Below are 19,177 nucleotides of genomic sequence, written 5' to 3' on the forward strand. Positions count from 1 at the left end.
AAGAAAGATACCTTAATCCTCCCTCCACACCTTATCTTTTCCCTTTGAGGAAGAGAGAAGGAACACATTTAAGATAAAAGCATCTGAAAATGTAAGAATAAGTCAGAGGTTAGACAAGTCAGATACACCCAGGGAAAGGTGTTTTGAGGTGACAGAACAAGGCCAATGACAAGGAGGGGAGTATCACAGAGGTATGATGGCCTGCTTACCCAAGGTTGGAGGGAAGACCTTAATTCAGAAGCATTATTCCACCATTCCATATTAAAAGGTAAGCTAGGTTTAAGGAAGACAGCCAAGCACCTTGTTACATATAAACCAAACATCATCTTTCAATTCCCTCAATTACTTGGTTTATTTTGGTGACAGAATATGTAATTTCATTGCACCAGGCAACGAAAATTAGAATCGTGTCTTTAATGAAATTCCAAATGAAAGACTGGGAATGATGAATGATTTCATTAAAGTAACAAGAGATGCCAAAAATGTGTCTGATAATTACAAATGTTAGTGTGACTGATACAAAAGATTTTGGTGATTCTTAACTGTCATTTTCTTTCCTATTATTATTCAAAACTAAAGCTTCTTCAGCAGAGCTAGAAGATAATGTTCTCTTGAGAAAATGCTACATAATAGAGCACTCCTCAAAACAGCTACCATCTCCAATCACTCTGAAAATAATTTAACTCGTACGTGCCCTCAGTTGAAGGTTGGGCATGAAAACATCCATTTACAACAGGGTGCTCAAAGAATACTCAAAATGTCTCAAAACCTGCTGTGTCCCATTCCCTTTCTTTCCAGCTTTCTTCTCCTGCCTTTTTTCCAGTTTCTTCTTTCATCTAGCCTTTTCTTAATCCTTGCAGCCAAATTAAGCCCAGGTCTAATCCCTCTACCAGCTTGACTTCTCTTCATACTTAACTTGTATCAGTTTATTGCTCTTGCAGGCCTTTCAGTCTGACTTCATTCGTTCTGCGTAAAATCATACAACTTTCTCATCTGGATCACACAGAGCCAGCAGTGGCATCACTAAAGATGATATAAGAAGGACAAACTCTTCTCCCAGTTCAGTACCCAGACATGGTCCAGGATGAAATAACTCAAAGAAGCAATCAGAAAAAAAGGGGGGCGGGGAAGAGAGAGAAAGTTCAGTTATACATAGCTTCAAATCAATATAAAGTTTAAAAAAAAATCTTAAATTACGGAATCCCAAACCATCATTCATTAGCATTATATAGAACTCTTGTGTTTGATCACAATGGCGTTAGCAAAAGGCTCCCAGCTCTGTATCAAGCTATAAACAGAAGACTCCATTAAGCTGTTTCCATTGCCACCTCATCAAAAGCCTCAATGAGGCAGACAGACAATGACAGGAAAAATTTTAGGCCAAATATAATGTAAAGGCAGAAGAAAACAAATTTATAACATATGCTGTTGAGTAAGTTCAAGGCAGATGGGGCTTAAACAAAACAGGAGTCAAAAAATCCCAGAGGAATGTGCTTAGCAGTAATACACAAGAAGATTTTTCTCTATTTGCATTTTATTACACAGTTTCTTAATCACAGTTTCTTTTTTCATAATTGTTTGTTTCCCACAAATTAGTTACTTAATTTTGCTCACAATCATTTGACCCAGCAGAGAACACTTTATTCCAGGATCTAGCCTAGTAAGCTTGCTTCTTCATTGGCCAACCACAGGTTCTTGAATTACACTTTTACAGTATTGCAGAACTTCCAGTGGTGCTTTTACTCACTGGCCAGACACCGAAGATGGTAATTGAAGTCAAACCCAACCAGTAAACGGAATGCAGTAGAACAGGTCATATAGCTGCAGGCACGTTGCACAATCAATTCTGAGACTGACTTCCCCCCAGGGTAACTGAACCTTCACTGTGAGTGAGTGAAATGCCAGTAAAGGCTCCCCACTGCCATGCAAAACGTTAAGGTAGGAGAAGAAAGCAATAGACAGAAAAAAGGGGAAATAATGAAATCATGATGCAACATTAATGCCTAAGACCAAAAATAAAATGGGGAGGGAAAAAAAGTGTTTGGTTCTTAAAGCCTGCTTTGACATCTTGGCTCAAAACACTGAAGGCAAGACTACTCTTCGGTTTTCTTTTCACTTCTTTCTGGGGTTGTCCATCACACTGTTATGGATCTATAACCCAATGATACTGGAAAAATATCCTTGAGATCAACAGACTACATATAGCGATCAGCTGAGACAGGTGGGGGTTTTCCCCTTTGTTTTCTTTCTTTTTTTTTCTTTTTTTTTTTTTTAAATTGGTCAGCTTTACACTGACATCAAAAAATATCTACTTTTACTGTACTAATCATGCAGGGAGGACTTGGAAAGAAAAGAAGGCTATTTTCTGCAAATGAGTTGCTTTCTCTGATTCTCTAACAGCCTCTTAACTACTTCCTATCTTTTTTTCTGTTCTTCTTCTTTAGAGTAGGCTTTTACTAAGAAATAAAGTCCTGCTGCATTTTCACCTTTGCATACGTGTCCTTTCCTCAGACTCCAATCTGCTAGAACTGTAATTATAACTCATCAACAAAAAGATCTGGCATCCTTAGTAGGAAGCGATCCTGGCTTACTTAGCAGCTTTCCTAAAGTTTACCTCTCCCTTTTCCAGGACTAGCCAAAATTCTGCTACAGAGATCATTCTACTTTTCCTCTTACATAAATGCACATAAGGAAATCAGTGTTATCTGCTAGATTGCCCTTATTCTGTTTTAGGGTTGTTTATTTTTTGCCACTATTTCCAACTTGCTGTTCTAAGTATGTGAAGGGAATAAAATGACAGCACCAACGTGTATTCCTCCCTAGATATGCCATATATATTAAGCTTACTTTCTGTCTTCGAGAATATTACATCTTCTCGATGCACACATAAGCTGCGTGAACAAAGTGCCAACAGCAATTTTGTATGTTGTTAATGCATAATACTATACCATACCAGGCATATTTGAATTCCATGAAACTATGAGCTCAATACTTAGTAGTGGTAAGAATAAGACTTGCTGCTCTATTTCCATGACATGTCCATCTTCCAAACACTGTGTGAAGTTCTGATCCCTCCCTTAAGTTACAGATATTAAAAAGGTCCAGAAAGCGGCACTAAAAAAGATCCAAAGCATGAGATAGCTGTGAGTTCCAACTGAGCAAACCAGAAGTCCTTAATCTGGAAAAGAGATAACTGAGGAGGGAAAGAAGTAAGCAGCAATGGAAATAAAATTTTCATCATCTGTTCTAATAAAGGAGCTTTTAAGATATTTGTAGTGGTCTTGATCCTCTAAACAATAACTGACACAGGCAAGGTCAACAAGAAATTTTTGTTAACAACTATAGCAAAACATAAGCTATAAACAGTTTGATACCTCACACTGGTGATTAATAAATATACCTGCTCACTGATTTGCTGTAATTAAATCACTGCTCTGATGCAGTTCTTTTTGGTGGTAAACTGGACTTTAATCCATGATTCTTTCTTCTCTGCTCTTAAAAGTGACAGTGGGACTACCACCTTTCACAGTAACAGCACCATGCTATTCACATATTAGTCCTTATTAGTTTCTACATGCATATGGCCAATGCATGATAGACCTTATCAGAGTATGTGTATTTGGCAAGATAATCAAGTCATCCCAGTTCCAGGTCACCTTGTCCTAGTTTCATATCAAACCTTTTTGTATCAACAGCAGTTTCATTTCAATAAGCTAATAATACCCCCTAAAACTCATATGTATCAGCAGAAAGATTTTTCACAGCTGCAACTATCCACCAAAAAAAAAAAAAAGAGCTTAAGCATTTATGCTGTACAAGGGTGAATGACAAGGAAGTCCACGTGCCAGCCCACGTGCCAGCCCATGCTAAAGCATAGGCTGGTGTTAGCCTAGGCAAGACTCTGGCAGTTATAGGTTTTCTCAGCAGTATGTGCACCTGGATTTAAAGGTGGTTCTTCACATAAAACATAGCTAAGCTGTTAGAGCTTGCCAAAGGATGGTGGGGATGCTAAAGAATTGCTTCAAGAAAAAGTCAGTGGAAGAAAAATCCACTGATAAGTACTGAAACTCTAGAAACCACCACTCAGTTGAGAGAGGCCCTCAGCCATACAGAGCTGCTGTACAAGTAGTCAGATGACTATCACTTACTCATGCTGCTCTTATTCTTCCTTAAGCAGTGACTTTTGACCCCTGTCAGAGACAGGATGCTGAGCTAGGTGGATTTGTGGTTTGACTCAGGACAGCTGTTCTTGTGTTTCAGGGACATCATTATATCCTCTTCCAGAATAACATTTCTTTTTAATCCAAGCAGATGAAAAAGCTTTCACTTTAAAATGCTGGTAAGCAAGAATATTCTCAAAGGTAGAAAACAAGAGTGCAGCCTGACATCCATTTGGTTAAAATTGTATCTGCCTCCTTTGGCTGACTTGAGAGAACAAATCAAAGGCAAAATGAATAAATGAAATATTATTAAAGCTGTAGTAAGAGTTGTTTATTTAGTACCTGAAGACTTTACAGTCAGACTAGATTATTCTATTGTACACTTCAGACTCTTCTTTCTACATATATACCACCACATTTCCTCTGCTTTCATTTCTTCATCTTACACTATCCATACAGCACGCCTGGGAGAAGGACGTACTAACACTAACACTACATGAGGCTGTCAGGTCAGTAGTAACTGCCTCAGCAGCATCTGTTAACAAAGCCAGTGTGCTTTAAGCACTTCAGCAGAGCTGCAGAAGGAAACCAACAAGATTATATAATATCAGAAAGATGGAAAAATGAATTACTAGTATTATGATTCATCTTCTTCCAGAGTATCAGGCTGGAAATGCATATGCTTGTGTGTTCTGGAAGATGATGAAACATAATTTTGTAAATACAACTTTGGCAGGAAAGGCTGATGAGACCATTCAAGGACTGTTGGTAGCTTCTAAAACCAACAAAATTCTCATATCCTATAAACAAGTCTTTAAAGAACTGACCATGGCATTTGTGTGAAATTGAAATGGTCAAATATTTGTTTTTAAACATTTAAGAGAACAAGAAATTAATTGGTTACTAAAACACTACATACAGACTGCCCTAATTTCTGTCCCTCAGAAAGTCTAATACCACACCAATCCAATTACAATCTGAAGACCCAGACTAACACTGTAACACCATTACAGGCTGTTCAACTATAACAATATGAAGTGAATTTTGGACAATAATTATGTTTAAAAAAACCCCCAACAGATCAGAGTTCAGGAAAATCACTATCACAACAAACAGGTAAGATGCAAAAGACATTTCAAACACCTGCAACTCATTCAATAATGACATCCAGTAACTAAGATAAAATATTTTTCCCCTTAACCTAAGAATCTTCCAGTTGGTTTTTTTTTGTTTTCTGCCAGGAATTTTGAAATCCTTGAGGGAAGAACTCCGTTAATTAGCCCAGTTATCCATGTAAACATAATGTATAACAACTTGTGCTCCAGACAGATGGACAAAATTAACTTCATACATTACTAATAAAAAAGTAAAAGAAAATATAGTTCTGTATTGTCAGATATCCTGTGTTTAGTTGCATTAGTAGTATGGAGCACAGGCAAAATGTCTGCAGTTCTAACTACAATCCAATGGCAAAATGTAAATGATAACCAGTTACTGACAATTTAACTACTCAAAATAAACTAGCTGTGCCTCATGCTTGGCCTTGTGATCAGAGGAAGTCATGTTATCTCATGCTTCAATTTGCATGGCATCATTTGAGAGCGAATATATTCCTTACTCAAGAAGAACAATGAGCCCTTTAATGCAAATATTGCTAACTTTGAAAATAGATTGTATGTAACTCAGGAAAGAGATATGTCAAACTGTCAAAATGACAGTCAGTTTTATACCACACACATGGAAAACACAAACAATGCCAGTGGTGCAAAATGACTTTGAAGACCCTTCTTCATATCAGCTGTGGACAACAGGAAAAATCCATTAATGTCATTTCCATGTATAAATAATATAACAATAACTTAAGTTCTTTAGGCAGGAAATAAGTTACTTTATTCTATTCTTTGTATTCTTTCTTTATAGCCTGCAGTAGCTAAATAGAAACAAGCATACATGTGAAAGGACATTCATGTATTGTTGGAAAAGATAACTATGTCTAGATCTTGCTTAACAATTAACCTCTGATGTGGTACAAATTTCTTGATTATACAGAACCACCTGTATTTGCTGAAAATTATTCTGTTCCTCAAATAATGCCATAATATTAGTTCACTGTATCATATTTTTAATGTCAGTATTTAGAGCACTAACACCAGATTGTTTTAGTCTCTCATTTTAGGTAAATGACTCCAACTCATGGGTAAGGACGGTTTAGGAGAGCTGCAGTGTTTTACACCATGACCTGTTGGCATATTCTTTTTTTTAGTGGCACTGCTATCACTGCAAGGAGATAGTAGCGGCTGTAGCAGCAGCTTTTGAAGTACCAGTTTACAGGTTGTCATATTAAGGTTAACTATTGCCAATTTTAAGCTAACACCATATGCCAGACTGTAAACTGTCTCCACACTGAAGTCACAATATAAGCAACTGAGTTCCTTCAACTGAAGTGGGAATCACTATAGCTATTGAAAAGAACGCCAAGCTCATTCAGGACTCAGACTCCCACAGACAGATCAAAGTACCTTGAGATGTAAACACCAGTGAGATCATTTGTTTGCAAACCATTTCTACTGCAAATAAGGTTTAATCATCTGATTTCAGTCAGTGCCTTGAAAATTTTGCAGTCTGACAACAGTACAAAAATCCACCTCCTGCTAAGCTTGCCCTACACATAAATAAAAAATAGTGAAAGCTGATGCAGCCCTCTTACATTTTATAAACAGCCCTCAATTCTCAGTGAAATTATGGACACCTCTCAGTTTTACCTCACTAGTTGGCTAACCCTGAGTCATAAAAGGAAGAAGTTTGAACTTTTGAAGAGACTTGTCACAATCTTCAAGCCCAGCCAGTAGCCAAGAATTGTGTCTCAAACTTTAGGAGACAGGCAAGGCAAGCCTATGCTGAGAAGAAAAAAAATGGATTAGACATTTCATCTTCTCATTTGTATTCCACAGTTAAAATATTAATCTGATAACATATTTCAATTCTGGAGATTTTACTTCTGTTTAGAAAGAATTGTTTTTTCCCCCTCTGTTAAAGTCATGGAAAACAATGAACTATGTTAGTGTAAATTTTTTAAAAAACTAAGTAGTATAGATCTTATCCTATAAAATTTAAACCACTAAATATTAGCTTATATGACTCAACTATTAACTGATAGGTTCTGAATAGTAAGTATGTGTTTAAATTGACCTAACAAGAAGCAGGGCAAACAGTTTAAAAAAACCAAACGTAGATAAGTCTTGATGAATATGATCTCCACAGATTGCATACGTGGAAGTGCATTGCATGTACACGCATTGGTAAGATGTCCTCCCCAAAAAGAGGCGGATACTGCCATTATCAATATGTCATTGTACTTCTCATTAGACAGCACTTCAACAAGAAAAACCACTAACTTCAGTACTACAAATAGATTAGTTTTGATAAGCAACAAAAGCAAGTTTTGACCCAAGCTGACAGGCAGTATCCCTTCCAGGCAGGGCTTTGATGTGAGCCATCCAAGCTTCCACATGCACAGCAATTTAATTATTTAGCATGTTAAAACACAGTATGCTCAAAGAATTTACAATTTCACGATACCTACTTGTTCTCCATAATGCTGCCACTAATAGTCTGAAAGTTATGCAAAGAAAACAGCTACTGAAGAACGAAACAAGCATATGATATACTCTGCATATATGTATAATAATTATATCATAATATGTATTTAGTATATAATACTACATATTCACAATTTCTGTATTATTCTCAGATGACACAGTGAAGGACAGGTAACATACATGCTTTCAGATGGTATTAAAAGAAACAAGATTGTTATATAGCATTGTTTTTAACATAATGGTGAATCCTCCACATGGAACTACATAGAACCATTCAAATTGCAAATCAGAAGTGACACTAAAAAGGCAAATCTCTATCAACTAAATATTAAAGATACCTAAAAGTCTACGTCATAAGACTTTCTGAAAACTGGTTCCAGTTAACATTCACTTATTTAGTCCCATATAAAAGATTTTCCCACATAAGACAAGCAGTATGTATTGTTAGTATTCTTTCCCAATGTCATCCAGTTTCCACATGCTTTCACAGAAGGCATATTCATCATTGAGTAACAACCTCAATGGCTTTGTAAGCCTCAGTTAAGTGCTTAAGTATGAGTGGTAATGTGAATGGCAGTACTGTGCAGGCTTTATAGGATTGCTGTCCTGACAGCCAAGGGACTTACCAAGCCTACTGAAACGAGCAGACTACTTCTGTTAACTTACTGCCCTCTGAATAAGGGGGAAAGACTACAATTACTTTAGAAATTCCACATTGTTAGCTTTTTATGTGCATAATATATGTGCAGTCTATGGTTCAATTTTCATTAGCCAAAAAAAAGAAGAAAAAAAAGAAAAAAAAAGAAAGATAATTTCTTAATCTTTAATTTTCTCCTCATTGCATGAATCTGTAATTCTAAGTTTTATTACATAAACTGTAAAATCATGATGAACACTCTATTGTCCAGGGCAACTTATGTTCATGTTTGTGCTCATTTGTACTCCAAGCTTATACTCTGCAGCCATGCAGCTTTCCAGGTAACTACATTATTTCCACAATCATTTTAAGTACAGATACGTTATTGCCATTTTGTTCATGTTGCTAAGAAACCGGCCCATAAATTCTTCCAGCCCTGCAGACTTAAAACACAAACTATATGTTCAAACAGGACTCCTGATTTTGGCAGGGTTCACCAGCTAAAGCAGAGAGCTAGACCTAATGCCTCTGCATTCACATCATGCTCTGGAGGGCCTGCAGTGTTGAGAAGCATGGGATCTTGCAGTTACCAGGATGGTCCTGCCCTTCCTCAGAAGGTGGGATAGGTTCTGTATAGTGAATTCATCTGTACTTAAGACTCAACAGAACAAGAACCTGGTAAGAAAGAGATCATTAAAGGATAAGAATATTTAAATAATAATAATTAAAACAAACAGAACAAACAGCTGATGCTGAGTAACAGAAAACTACAAAAAGGGCACATGAGGTCCAACAAGAAAGTGCTTGTTTGGTCTTGTCAATGGGATTTGCTGAATTAAAAACACACAAGAAAAAACACCTTACATATTTGGAGACCTAAGGAATGATAAACCCAGGTGTTTACCTCCTGCATGTAAGTTTATTTAAAACTTTTTTGGAAGTATATTCTTACCACCTTGAAAAGAAAATTTACACCAGGTTCTGATCTACTACTAAGGTATTTACTATGATTTACTGTACAAGAAAATATTTTCCATGTATAGAGACACATAAATCACCATTCAGTTAAATAAAATAATAATGCTCATTACTATTACTGTCTCTTACTGAGTGACCAGAATTGTGGCAAGTAGATATGTCATTAGCAAAAAATTCAACTCCAGGAAAGAAAATACATTAACATTTATGTTCTATTGCACATTCTAATACTTCAGCATTACAATGAGATAGGGGCAGTTGGCATGTGCAGCAATTTGCATTGCTTTTGACAGCACAAACAAAACAACCACCTCATCTGGACTCAATTTACAGATCTAATTTCACAAAAAAGAAGGGGCAGAACACTGGCTCTGAAACTATTTATTTTACTGAAAACCTATTTCTCCTTAAAGCTTGAAGCGATGGACAGGATTTATACAAACAATAATCAGAGTAGCTTCAGACTTTCACTACAGGTTGCAAATATTATGTTAGACAAGCAAGGCACTCGTTTTATTAAAAGTGCCAGATATCCAGAACAAAATATTACACGTGGAAGCCAGTTGTTCACTTAATTTCCTAACTATCAAGTGCTTGACTTTGTCATGCTGGTGTTCTCTAAGTAATTTGGCAGAAAGAATTTTTATATAGATTGGAGGCTTTTGATACCTGCATTGGTATACAAGTTAAATAACTGCACATTCAAGACATACCTAATTAGACAGAAGGAACACAGATGAGAAGGATGCTCATAATGATATGACACAACTGTCTAGTACAATGCCAACATCCACTGCTAAGCGTGGCAAAGGGAAAAAGGCACGAAGGAAGAGATTCTGCAGGGAAGAAAGACAACTGAATGCTAACGTGTGAGGAAGGGGCGATAAAAAAGAAGAAAACTCAAGAGGCTGAGTTTGACTTTAAACAAAATAAGAGGAAGTGACAAGAGTATATATTTAACCAAGTTTACTATCTTAAAACAGAAATTACTTTCTTTCCATCCTTCTGTTCTCCTCTGACCACTGCTAAAAGAATGTTAATGCTTTCACTCCATTAACTGCTTTAATTAACAAAAAAAAAGAGCTTCCCAGTTCTTTCTTCTTTGTATTAGTCCAGTGCTTTTATCAGTGCTCCCAGTAAAAAGCTTTCTTTGCAACTTTTCACCTAGTCAAAAGTTCAACTCATATGGTGTTTTCTGTTGCTTCTAACACCACCTCTGCTTATAAGGTTTTTGCCTCTGTTTTACAGATCTGAAGCTGAATCAAGGATAAACAGATTTATCTCTAGAAGTAACGATTAAGAGAGACTGTTAGTTTCTGCCCCAAAGAAATACTGAAGACAGTGAGACTTCCAAAATCCCACTGCAGCTAAGAAAGACCAGGCAGCTGCAGAATAGCCATCCTTCCCCTACTTGACAGCAAGTTTGTCATTTGCCAAAACTAAGTTACTATCTGGCTCCTATCAGGAGTCATCTCATACAACATAACTGTTAGGCAAGCACACAAAAATGTTCAGCCACTTTCAAGTTTAAAACATTCCACTGACAGATTAGCTAAAGAGCAACATTAATTAGCTTTAAAAAAGAGTTGGTTTATTTAAAAAAAAAAAATACCCACACCAAACCAAAGAAACCCAAAACACAAACCCACAACTCCGAGAAATTTTAAAGCTGAAATTAACCTTACCAATCGATGCATCACCATCCAAGAGATTGTCATCTTCAGAGGTCTGAAAGTCCATAATGACACCTGCTCCATCTAAAAGCTCCTCATCGCTGCTTGCACTAGTTATACTGTTGTAACTGTTTCGATAGTAGCCTCTATGAAACAGCTGCTCAGACTCCATTTAGCTGCTTTACAACCTATATAAAGAAAATGAGTTATTTTCTATTAGAATATGCACAAAAGACTGAGAAGTTTACATCAAATAAAACAAAACAAGTGTATTTCATGCTTTGGGAAAAAATATTAAGGTCACAATACTATAAGTTACAAAAAACACAGCAGTAACACAAAGCATTTTATATAGAGAACATTTTACACAAATCTTTAATGATTGTTAACTGGATGATGCTTCCTCATCCCCTTCCTTGGGCTCTCATTAGTTCAATGTTATCATCATGAAAGTATTTCACTTTCAGTACAGGTGGTTGGAATCTGCATGCCCTATGTGTATGAATGTGCACTGCACCATGGAGCTAGTGCAGAATGCAGCTGATGTTAAGGTTAAAAAATGAATTTCTTTAGTCGTTGTATCTTTGTACTATGTCTGCTTGGAGTGGAACAGACGATAGGCTAAAGTTGTAGTCCCCTGAATATAGCTGTTCACATTCTTTTGTACAGAAAAGCAAAAGTATAAAAGTGGAAAACAGTTCAAAAATCTTTGTGTCCACATAAAGCTTTCAAAACCCTTACCTATATGTCTTTTGTTCAGTTGTTATTTTATTTTTAAACACCATGAGGTGTCAGAAAACATGTTTTGCACATTTAGTATAACACTAATACATTAGGTTTCCACAGACTCAAGTCGAGTCTTCCTTTGCCTTGTGGAGTTAAATCCACAGAAGTAATTTCTTGATTGGGGTGGGAGGACAAGACATGATCACACCTTGATTCCATGCTCTTCTTTATCCAAAGAAAGTCTTGTGTTTGTCATTTCTCGAACATCACTCCTTATTAAACATACAACAGCTCAATATAATTTTTTTCAGTAATAAGAAACCTCTTATTCCCTCCAAACAAAGGACACATCCCCTCAATCTACCTCCAAATCTTTTCCTTGCATCCTTTTTCCTCTGCTTATCCTCAAATTCTGTAAGCATTCACTGTAATTGCTACAAAGCTATAGGCACTGTAAACAGCCAGCCAGCTGGCAGCAATAAAAACAGGCAACAGGACTTCCTATTCAGATCCTTCTCTTCTACCCAGCTGTTGAGCCTTGTGAAGTATAGCCAAACTGGTTAGCCAACATCAAGAGTTACTAGTGGAGGTCATTCCCGTATAGGCAAACAGCTCAGCCTTCTAAGTAAGTTACCTAGAAAAAGGGGTGAATAATGAAGCAAAAAGGTTTGCTGGGTAGCTGCAGATGGAACTCAGCACTTTGCAGCTGGATGATAACACAAGATAAAATTCTGTACAGATGAACATGAATCACATCACATGGCACGGGGGCAGCAGAACCAATCCCAACTTGCCTTATAAAGCAATGGGCTCTGACCCAACTACTACTATTCACAAATGTAATAACAAAGATAGAAGAAAGAGCTCAGCATGCACTAGCAGTCCCCAAATTAATCTGATACAAGAATTATCAGTTGAGAGGGAACTTCATTAAACCATTGTATAAATCGACAGCTTGTCCACACCTTACATACTTTACATAGTGCCAAAAGGATTACAGAAGAGTTGAAACAGGTTACAAAAGAACACAATCATGATGGACTATAAAATAGCTTTCCTTCCACAGAGCAACAAAATGGATCAAGACCCTTCAGTCTGGAAGAAATGTAACACAGAAGATGACACAACAGATATCAGCAGAATCACAAGTGGCATGAAGAAAGCAAAAAGCATTAGTTGGTTTTCAGTAGGCCCTACATGTCATAATGAAAGAGGTGAGGTGACAAGCAGAGAAAAAAGGGCTGATTCTTCACACAGCATATAGGGAAGTGGCAGAATTCTTTGCAGAAGTATGGCCATGGTTCATAAAGCAGCCTGACAAATTCACAGAAGGAAAAAAACCCTAAAAACAGTGAAAGCTATTAAAGATGACACCTCTGGTGGAAAAGCTGGAGGCTAAGAGAGCATTCTGGAGACATGCATATGCCTATTCTTTTCTTACACTCTTCCCTAGAAATCTGCTATTGGGCAAGCCAGATCCCTTTGGCTTTACCCATTCTCATTTCCTTAAAAAATTATTTAGAATATTTAAAGTTTAAAACATACTCTCTCTTCAAATAAATTTCTTCCATTCATCTTTATGTGAACATTCTTCTTAATCTTCTACCATTTTACAGGCCCTGAGAAAAGCTTCTTAATGGACAGCCAAAAAAAAATTCACACTATCATATGATGAAGCATAACCTATTTGAAAATACAGTTACTTACATCTGGAAACAATGGAAGCATCTCCATTTTTTTCCCAAATAGATCAGATCACAAGTTATAATTTATTCAGAAGCTATACTGGAAACTGTTCAACAGATATTAATTTTTCACATATAGTAATTCTTGGCATTCCCAATAAAATGATGCCCAAGAAAAAGGTGATCACAAACAGTCTGACTACTTCATTGTTATTGCTCACGGAAAGTCCTGTTAACATCACACGCTGACTGTACCAGTTGGGTACTGGATGCCACACAGCACAGGTGAAGTAAGACACTGGGACTTCCTAGAAATGTCTCCACTCACTGCATTGTTTGTCACCTTCCTCCACCTGCTCCATGCACCAAAAGTTATATTCTAGACTCTCACCCGCCAATTGGCCTCCTGCTTGAGTGAAATCTTTATTACGTTTATATTCATCTCATTTTCCCCTACATTCTGATAAGGTTTGCAAGGAGACAAAAAACTCTCCAGCCTTGTCTGTAAAAGTAGCACTAGAAGACAAAAAGCACAAGCCCTGTAACACACTGTAAGTTTTAGTCTATTGTGTTCTCTTCCTGTTGTATATCTGACTTTAAGTAGTTAATTTTTTTCACTATATGTAATCTTCATTACAAAGAAGAAAACAATTAACAAGCAAGAGAAAGACCACTGTTCAGTTAGCAATCACAAAGAGTTGTTTGTAAATGTATCAAAACAACAAAGAAGTAGCAAATCTAGACCCCCAAAGTACTACTAATTCTGTGTAAAGCCCAGGCCTCTGAACTCAAAATTCAAGAACTCTTACAGATCCTTACCGTTAGTGTGCAAAAGTGAGAGTATCTCTCTTGTAAACCACAGGCAGAAACACAACTAGCAAAAGCAATTCCTTGAGCTTAAAAGCGAAGTGATTCTACAGCGTTAACAGATGCAAATTAAGGAGGCATAAGTAGTGAATTCTGTTATTAACACTATGTTGTTATGTTTGATGCATACTGAGGGCATGGCTAAAGACTGCTTTGTCTTTCAATTATTGTAGCAAGTTTGGAAGCCATATATGGATTTTTCATCTAATAAAGACATTTTCCTGTAATCGTCCCAGCAGAAATATGTTACACTATAAAGGTAAAACATTCTAAATGTCTCCTCTAAATGTTAAAAAAAAAAAATTTCTTTAAATTCCATAGCTTCAGTTAATCTTACTACAAACCTGCTATTCTGAATAGTAAGAAATAACTCTCCCTTTGGGTGTCATTTTAATCACTTTAGAGAAATGTCAGAACAGTGGATTAAAGATATTAAATCTTCCAATAATTGAGAAAATGCTTTCAGCATTGGTCTATAATGGAAGGGAAAGTTTCATCAATTAGTCAGTAACTGACAAACAAAACCAACAGACTCTCTGGAGCCAGACCAAGCACACAGTGAAGAATCCCTGCATCATGTCTCCACAAATGTGATTCCACATGCCAACTCCTCTGGCACGTACATGCCTACAGTTACATGACAGGCATGATACTACAGGCCTTCTCTTCTTGTTTTGAAACACTACATGTCTCCTGCTGCAGAAGTATTGCTGCTGACAGACCTCTCCAACAATCAAGCAAAAGCTGTAACACCAAACCCACTCATTTTGAAGACCCTAACCAAGATTCTCAAGAACTGTACATTAATTCTGTGCATTCCCAGAGAGTCAAGTACCCTGACTGCTTTGGATCTGACACTGTTACAGATACTACCTTATAGCAGCATGAAGCAATGGAAGAGGAATGCAGGCAACTAAGACCATGAGAATGTAAACTGTTCAATAAGCTTCATATGAGACTACAATTTTACTTCTTGAGAGCAAGTCAGCAACTAATTTGTCCACCACTAACTGAAATTAACGGAGGGGGGAAGACAGCTTAGGTCACCATACCACAAATGCCCTTGTGTGCTTTAAGAAAAGGGTTTGTTTAATGAACTAGGATACAAAGTTAGGAATGCACTATCTTGAGCTCTGTTAAATGTTCAAGACAAGTTAAAAGTGTATGCTTGTGTGACCTTAAAATACTGTTAGCAGGTAAGAGATCTGCCTTGCTTGAGTAAAGGAAACCGAGTGATGTGGACACAGAGAGTAGACTCCTCCTCAGAAACAGATTGCTGGGAACAGCAATAATAAAGAAAAGCAAGAGCCAGGAAAATGTTTTTTTTTCTATGGCTACAACAGCTAGAAGAGAACCAGTATTGTGCCTCACCCAGTCTGGTGCAGATTATCCTTTGTGGATACTGGAAGATTGCATTCATACATGAGAGCCTACATAAATGCTTATGGAGCTGTGAAGAGAGAACTAACCAGCCAACTTGCCATTTTATAATGTCAGATTCATTCCACAGATTCCCTGTCCTATTCAAATGGACAAGTAGGAAAAGATGGAAGTTACTCAAGAGAAATTGCAAATGGGGAAAAAGGTATTGGCTGAATGATAGCCAACCCAAATATCCTGAAAAAGCAAACAAAAAAATCCTACACCAGATTCTCAACAATCACTAGTTACAGTAAATATTTAATAAACCTGTTTTCAACCTAGTCTACAGTAAAATCCAAGATACATTACAAAGGTTTAATAAGAACATTAAAGATATTACATTTAACTTATTTCTATGAAGCATCATGGTTTTGATCCAGAGTCCAGTCCAGATACATCAGAAAGCAGACTCAAAAATTCTTCAGATGATCTTTGAAAAAAACCCAAGAATAGTGAAGTAACGCACTGTAAAAATATAAGTGATATTCAGAGAGTTCTTGAAACAGAGAAGGAATTTGATCCAACTCACATACCCACATCTTCTATGAAAGGCTATAAAGCAAAAAAGGTGCAACTAACCCATCACACTTCCACTACTAAGGTATTTCTAAGGTGTCCTGACCCATCAAAACTCTTCTACAAAGCAGGTTAACAGAGAAGCCTCTGACACTAAAAACACACACAACCAACAAAAAACCCAAACAAAACCAAAGAACAGGCAGCTAAAGCAGGATGTCTTACCTGTTATGACAAGGGAGAGAGAAGAAAGTAGTAAGCACACAAGTATATTGAATTGTGAAAGATTTAATTAAATACAGTGCAGGCAGGAACTACATTGGTAAAGAAGAGTACAGAAACAGTTACATTAATAGTGGAAAAAGCATATAGGGCTATTGCTGTTTTCTGCACAGTCTAGTACCTCAGGCACTTTTCTGCTCTCAAACACCAGACATCATGCTTATCTTTCTATCTCTACAAATAAAAGGTCAAGCAGAGAAGTGAGTCAGCTGAGGGAACCACTTCCAGTGCAATGAAGTGTCTCTGGAGAAGACAGATTAGGACAGTAAGAAGTCTGATGTACAGGACATTTGTTGTCAGGCAATCTAAGTAATCTGTAAATCTCTGGTATGTGCTTTGTTGTCCCATAAACACACGTAAAAACAACTCCCTATATCTCAACCCACAAGGTTTCTCACTTTTACCCTTCTGAATCTCTCCCCCATCCCACCAACTCGGAACAAGCGAGTGGCTGCAGGGCGCTTAGCTGCTGGCTAGGGTTAAACCACAACAGCTCTTTTTGGCACCCAACGTGGAACCATGTTGGAGCTGGTTCACTTCTGAAGAGACTGTGGCTGTGGGTAAGGCCATGCTGGAGCAGGTAAATCTCTGAAGGCATGAAAATTGATGCTGTTAACAGAAAAGCCACTTCCTAAACCAAGAAGAATCTTGATAAACCCCAAAAATCAGTGTAATATTCAATTTTTCTGTTCAGTACTAAGAACTAAAAGCTAAAAGGCAGTCATCTGTCCCCTAACTCACATGTATCTTCTCACAAATCCTACACAGGGACAGCACCTAATGAGAAATGCTATGCTGACATAAAACAAAAGCATATGAAATTAAAATTAAGAATACAATCTTTACACATAAGAATGTGTTCTACAGTAGAAGAAATGCAGTGATAGCAATAGAGGAGTCATTTTTTGAAAGACTTTTGAAAAAATAATAGGAGTTTAAAGGTTTTAATTTGTAAGAACCTTCAAAAGTGATTATTTGTTATAGTCAGGAATTATATATACATATATATCAACTTATTAAAAAAAAATGTATCCAACTACCATACACTTTAAGAACAAATAAAAGCATTCCCCACACTTACACTAAAATTTTAACATATATCCCATATATATGTCAGAACTGCCCAAAAGATGGAAGCAGTCAAGTACAGCTTTGAATGCTTAATTCCAAACCTCCCATATTACATTAAAATAGTATACTGTCAGATTTTTTTTAAGTAAGCCTGTCCTTCCGAAAAAAATTTTGAGCTCAGAAACTATGAGTCTTTTATAACAGTTTTAAAACAAAGGCTACGTGGTGCCCATTCTTTCATCCTTAGCCCCACTAGTGTCACAATTACATTTTCATTGCAGCCCCAGCATATCTAGCTTGCATTTGTTTATTTATTTTGCCTGTCACAAAGATAGTTAAACAAGAAGAGAACATCACTTATCTTCCAAACTTCAGCTTTGGAAAAAGGGTGAATGAATTGTGAGAAATTTCTCACTGTAATTTTTAGATCATTAGCAGACTATTTTTTTCCATAAAAAGGCTCAAAAAATCTTACGCTTCAAATCAAATACAGAAGGGAAGATGAATGAAATAGTAGCTTTCCTGAACTTTCTCTAGCCAGCTTAGCCCACAAAAATTCTTAAGGATACTCAAGAACCCAAACTATTACAAATTAGGGAATAGATATGCTAACCTTACAAAAATAAATACACAGTAGATCATTCTCTGTAGCGTTCAAAAAAACCCATCTGAAAACTAACAGCTGATCTCAGGAACAGGACTGCTCCTACTGCAGTCATTTAGTGAGAAAGGATCTTGGTCAATTTTTAGGTCATATTTGGAAAAATAAAGTCACGAAAGAGCACTGCCAGTTAATGGAAGCTATTTGAGTTAAAAAAAAAAAAATCTATTTGAGTTTAATGTAGTAGGTTCTCCTGGAATAGAGGATAAAAAGTCAGTGTCCTGGTTTCAGCTGAGAGGGTTAATTTTCTTCCAAAAATATACATAGGTAAAGCTTAGTCTAGTTCCATTCACAGCTACTTCCAAAATAAAATTAATGTTTATGGCAGACACATAATCAAATATTCTTTAAACAAGAAAGCAAGGACAAGCACAGAAACACAGACAAAACTACATGAAAAGATAACATTTGTAAAGCATGAGGACAATCTTAACTTGAAAACTGAAACAAGAAAACAGTACTCATGTTTACTTTCTACATTCTAGTGAATCTTACCACTCCTAGTTATAAAAGCTTAATATAACATAACAACAGCCTGAAGAGCTGCTTCACTTTTGATACATACCGATATAGAATACCACCACTATATATGATCTTCACGAAAGCAGAATCAATAATACTCATTTTTGATAGCACTTTTTATCTTCTCAGCTTTAAAAAAAAAAAAAACCAAAAAACAAACCAAATCTAAAAACTGCCAGCCTAATTTCAGGATGAAAACTGAACTCATGCTTCTAGTCATATGATTCCAAACATTGAAAGCATTGACTTCGGTTTGTATGAAGTATTCAAAACTACTTCATCTCCACTCTCTAAAATGTCTTAACCGCTAAGGCTATCGCTACCCATAGTTGTGACAGCTGAAGACTTATACCACCTGGCACAAAGAGATTAGCCTAC

General features: G+C 36.7%; 1 protein-coding gene across 5 annotated transcripts in view; it reads right to left on the reverse strand.

Annotated features, from left to right (window-relative positions):
- The window catches only part of CLCN3 (chloride voltage-gated channel 3), a 68,289-nt gene that overhangs the window by 41,952 nt on the left and 7,160 nt on the right, over positions 1–19,177 (reverse strand). For all 5 annotated transcript variants that reach the window (XM_054823283.1, XM_054823279.1, XM_054823285.1 and 2 more), the window contains one exon: positions 11,060–11,235. In XM_054823283.1, the coding sequence (XP_054679258.1) occupies positions 11,060–11,219 (160 nt within the window). In that variant the 5' untranslated portion in view covers positions 11,220–11,235. The remainder of the gene's footprint in view (positions 1–11,059; positions 11,236–19,177) is intronic.

Source organism: Grus americana, chromosome 4 (genome assembly GCF_028858705.1).
Source record: "Grus americana isolate bGruAme1 chromosome 4, bGruAme1.mat, whole genome shotgun sequence".
Lineage (NCBI taxonomy): Eukaryota > Metazoa > Chordata > Aves > Gruiformes > Gruidae > Grus > Grus americana.